At 33.9% G+C, this 4653-nt stretch overlaps 1 protein-coding gene across 1 annotated transcript; it reads left to right on the top strand.

Moving 5' to 3' along the window:
• Positions 1–901: 901 nt before the first annotated feature.
• Positions 902–4296, top strand: LOC110871792 (protein LAZY 1). The gene is made up of 6 exons (XM_035976353.1): positions 902–1044; positions 1156–1191; positions 1259–1325; positions 2244–2914; positions 3484–3736; positions 4264–4296. Exons 2-6 carry the CDS (start codon positions 1186–1188, stop codon positions 4281–4283), a joined length of 1017 nt encoding a protein of 338 aa, XP_035832246.1. The 5' UTR covers positions 902–1044; positions 1156–1185; the 3' UTR covers positions 4284–4296.
• Positions 4297–4653: the final 357 nt, after the last annotated feature.

Raw genomic sequence — 4653 nt, 5'->3', positions numbered from 1 at the left:
TGTGTAAACAAAGTAAAATTATGCATTTATATATGTAGAAGTAGGACCATGCTTGATGTGACAAAACTGTTCAACATTAAATGCATCCAAACTAGTATGTATATTGAAACAGTGAACCATAAGGATAGAGTAGAATATTTAATTAATTAGTCATGTTACTATCAAGCTAATAATTCCAATCATAGAGACCCTTTCATTTATACTAATGTAATATTCATGAAATGTTTTTTTACATTAACTCCAAATACATTAGACAAACCTAAATATCTAATAATACTATAATTATCTCCTCATGATTAGCTTCTTTTTTATATTAATCTTGAGATCTTGCTAGTCTTAGGGCGCATTTGCGATTGCCTATAATACAACTTATGCTTAGCGGTACAAGCGTTCTCTTAGGGTAGAATTAGCCAACTTGTTAATAGCTCAAACCGAATCGAGCTTCAACGAGCTCAAGCCTAGAATTAGAGCCCATTTAGTAATGAGCTTGAGCCCCAGTTTCATATACCGAGCATGACTAGGCTCGTGAATTAAACGAGCTTATTATTTGTTTAAATATAGTAATGTATATTAAATATAACGAATATATATTTATATGATATATTTTGTTATATATATGCTAGTAAACTAATAAATATGTATTAAAATAATTTTATTTGTATATTATTTTAAGTAACTAATAAAAACATGATAAACAAGTTAGGCCTTAGTCGAGTTTGAACTTGAAAAATTACTCACGAGCCGAGCTCCAACTCTCTTAAGTTAAATGAGCTAAGGTCAAGCCTAGCCAACTCAAGTTTGGCTCGGCTACAACCCTATCCTTAAAATAAACTATTTATAATAAGCTTATTTTACCCTTTAACTCTCCATCCCAAACAAGTCTTTAAAAACACCCAAGGCAGCTGCATGTAACCTATGGACACCTTACAAATGCATGTATACTGAAACACATCACATAATGTGCCAAATAATAAAGTAAAGCTGATTAACTATTGACCAGCTAACCAAATTATTTGATCTTTGCACATGTATCCACCCCCTAAGGTTTGGTATTTTCTCTATGTTCTTGTCTAAAAGCCATGAATTGGAACTTCATGAGCCTATTAAATATCAGAATTAAATAAGAACCTCTCATCTTATTTCTCATTATCATAGATCTGACTACTCACTGATCTCTGCTTGAAAATGAAGGTAATGTTTACATTTTTGGAAAATAAATTTGTTATAAAGATAACATGCTTGACTATCTTTGTTTCAGTTACTTGATTGGATGCAACACAAGTTTAGGCAGACAAACAATGATCCTCCTACCGAATTTGCTCCAAGTACGTATTTATCTCCCGTTCTACCCGAATTTGGCAACTCGAGCCAACTCATGGCTCGAGAAGTTGACTCGTTTTTCTCATTTTTGATGATTTTGTATGTTTTTTATATAAAAGCATCAAGTTACAAGTTATAAAACAATTTCAAATTATGTAACTCTTATATAAGTCTTAGATAATACAGTACTAAACTACTAATATATAAGGAAATGAGCTAATAATATAAGGAGTAAATTAGTTTTTGAGTCATTGTGTTTTAGTGGTTTTAACCATTTAAGTCCAAAATCAAAATGTTAACGCCCTGAGTCCCTAGACACTTTTTTATAACCATTTGAGTCCTCTTAAGTCCAATTTTTTTTTTTAACAAAATTGGACTCAAACTGTTATAAAATGAACAAAATTGGAGTCAAAACGTTATAAAATAAATGGCTAGAGACTCAGGGCGTTAAACTTTTTAATTTTGAATTCAAGTGGTTAAAACCACTAAAACACATGAACTCAAAAGTAATTTACTCTAATTACTCAAATATAAGTCTCCGCCCACTTTTTTCTATTAACATATTTATTTAGAGGTGACAGTTTCAACTTATTTACTTATAAATGGGTGGATTTGGGTTGTGTATATCAACTTGGTTAGAACAAAGAAGTTACGCGTCAAATGGGTTTAAAGTCGCCCAAAGTCCCTTTTCAATCTATACATTAATTATCCAAAATATTTTTTATTCAAATATTAAGACTGTTGTTGTTGCAATACTATTTTCTTGTAAATACCCTCTTGAAATTCTAAAAAAAATATTGAAAATGACCCGTTTTAACGCGAACCCATTGTGACCTGTTGCCCAATCAACCCAACCCGTTACCCGCCCATCTATCGCCTATTTCCTTAACTTAACGAGACAGTATTCTATAACCGATGAGCAGGAAACTCCTGTTCATGTCTTCCAGGACAACCATCACTCGATCACGACCTACAATACTATCCCAAATCGAACTTTTACGCAAAGACTTCAAGCAAACCGCAACGAGAAGTGCAGTTTCGTAAATCATTCACATGCATAGAGACTGCAAAACAAACAGCAGCAGAAGAAGAAGAATCAGCTGCGGTTTTCTCTGAACTTTTTCACGGGTTCCTTGCAATAGGAACTCTAGCTGCAGAAACCGTCACTAACGAACCAAAAACACCGACGTTTGCCACCTACATTGAGAACGATATGGTGGTCCTAGAACCCGAAGCAATGGAGAATGAACTGAAGCTCATTAATGATGAGTTAGAGAAGGTTTTAGAACCCGAAGGAAAGGAAAATGCAGCGGTTGTTTGTCCGCTTCAAGATTATCTGTTTGGTTCGGTAATTGAACTGTCCGAGACAGTGACGGTTAAGAAAGAAAAGGAGCATAGAACATCACTTGGAGAGCTGTTTCAGAGAACTAAAACAGTTGAGGAAGTTACTACTGGAGGTAAAGTTAACAAAACTGAAAAGATAAAAGAGAAAGAAACTGAAAAGTCTGCTGTTTGTTTGATGAAGAAGATACTGAAAGGAAGAACACATTATTCTTCATCTAAGCACTCCTCAGCTGATAAAAAACCGCGAAAGGTATACGCGTATAATGTTTTCTTGACTTGCAAGTTACACCGATCTTTATAGGGTGTAAACGAGCCGAGCCGAGCTCTGCGCATTTAACTTACGAGAGCTTGAGCTGGAGCTCGGCTCGTGAGTAGTTTTTCAAGTTTGTGTTCGGCTTGTTTAATATTTATTAAGTAATTTATATACAAGTTTAATTATTTTTTAATATATTGATCATAACTTTTGTATATAACATAATATTTGTTAGTTATTTTGTATCATGATTTTATTTATAAAAATAATTGTTATATAAATATATATTTAAAAAATATAAAAATATTAGGCTTGTTTATTCTCGCAAGCGAGCTCGAGCTCGATAAGTGAAACTCGAGCCCAGGCTTGTTTATCAAGCAAACCTACTTTTAGGCTCAGACTCGGGCACGAGTTCGTTTAGGCTTGGCTCGAGCTCGTTTAAACTCGTCTCTATTTGAGTTTTTTAGCAAGCCAATTTCGAGTAGCTCACTAGCAGCTTGGCTCGTTTACAGTCCTAGATATATTTACTTAAGTATTCTAACATGTTATGTGGAACATACATGCAGATTTTGCAAATGTTTCATAGGAAAGTTCACCCTGAAGGAGTAGCTGTTGAACCCAAGTCTGAAAATCATTTGAAACATGCTACAGAGGGCAACTTTGTTCAGGAGTATAAAAACAAAAATCAAATGTTGTTTGAAGATGATAAACTATTTCCTAAAAAGGGTACAAACTGCACTAGCAGCCACATGCCCTCTGACTGTTGTATGAATGATTCAGATGGGAATAGAGAATGCTGGATTAATTCAGATGCTGATTGTAAGCATGCAAACATCCACCATCTATCATCTCATAAACACACACACACACACACACACACACACACACACATATATGTATATTTATAGAGGGGCATGCATTTCAGAACCATAGTTACTTTGAGAACTGTTAGAACCACCTAATGCACTTGTATCTTTTGCTTTAAGTGATATAGAATGTGGTTACATAACCTACTACCCCGTATCTCACTAAACTATCAATGCACTACATACAAGTGTTTTATGCAGTTGTCGCGGTTCTTAACATAGAATTGGTTTTGAAAAGAACGTGTCCATTTATGTATATATATGGGTTCATTCATCACATAATCGATTTTAAGTATAGAAGTGTAAAAACCAGGTTAAATATAACAGTTAAAGCAATAGGTACACGTGTTTATATGGTTCTCGCAGTTTTCTATCTAAAACTAGTTATGTATTGAATGAACATCCATATGTTAATACTCCAACCAACAACAATGTTATATTTTCTTATTGTTCATGACATATGATTGCTATTTCATGCAGACCTGGTGCTGGAACTGTAGAAGGCAAAAGATACAAAGAAAGTGGCATGCAAGGTTGTGATTGGTTGAATTTGGGCTGGAAGAAGCAAGATATGATAGTGTGAGTGTATGAGTTTTCCAGTTGGTAAGTGATATAATGACAAGTGTTTATGAGCATTGTATTGTTGAAGTTTGTGAAGTTGAAAAGAATAAAATGGAATATAGTTATCAAATGCATGAGCCATGCATGAAGATTAACTTATATTCCTTAAGATACATTAATTTGTGAAATGTTTGATGTGGATTTAATGAAGTCTTTTACCTTCCATACAAATATATTCTTAATTTAAAAAGATTCAAAAGCAATTGTGTGAGTTGTGCTTTTACCTTGTACTCGCTCGTTGGGAGTGTA

Source organism: Helianthus annuus, chromosome 8 (genome assembly GCF_002127325.2).
Source record: "Helianthus annuus cultivar XRQ/B chromosome 8, HanXRQr2.0-SUNRISE, whole genome shotgun sequence".
Taxonomy (NCBI): Eukaryota; Viridiplantae; Streptophyta; class Magnoliopsida; order Asterales; family Asteraceae; genus Helianthus; species Helianthus annuus.
Note: the sequence above shows the minus strand (reverse complement) of the source record. Positions and strands in the feature narration are given on the sequence as shown.

Bases quoted from the DNA above. Each gene is read 5' to 3' on its own strand.
- LOC110871792 (XM_035976353.1), top strand. The intron at 2,915-3,483 runs GTATACGCGTAT...ACATACATGCAG, and splicing joins CTGATAAAAAACCGCGAAAG to ATTTTGCAAATGTTTCATAG. The intron at 3,737-4,263 runs GTAAGCATGCAA...TATTTCATGCAG, and splicing joins GATTAATTCAGATGCTGATT to ACCTGGTGCTGGAACTGTAG.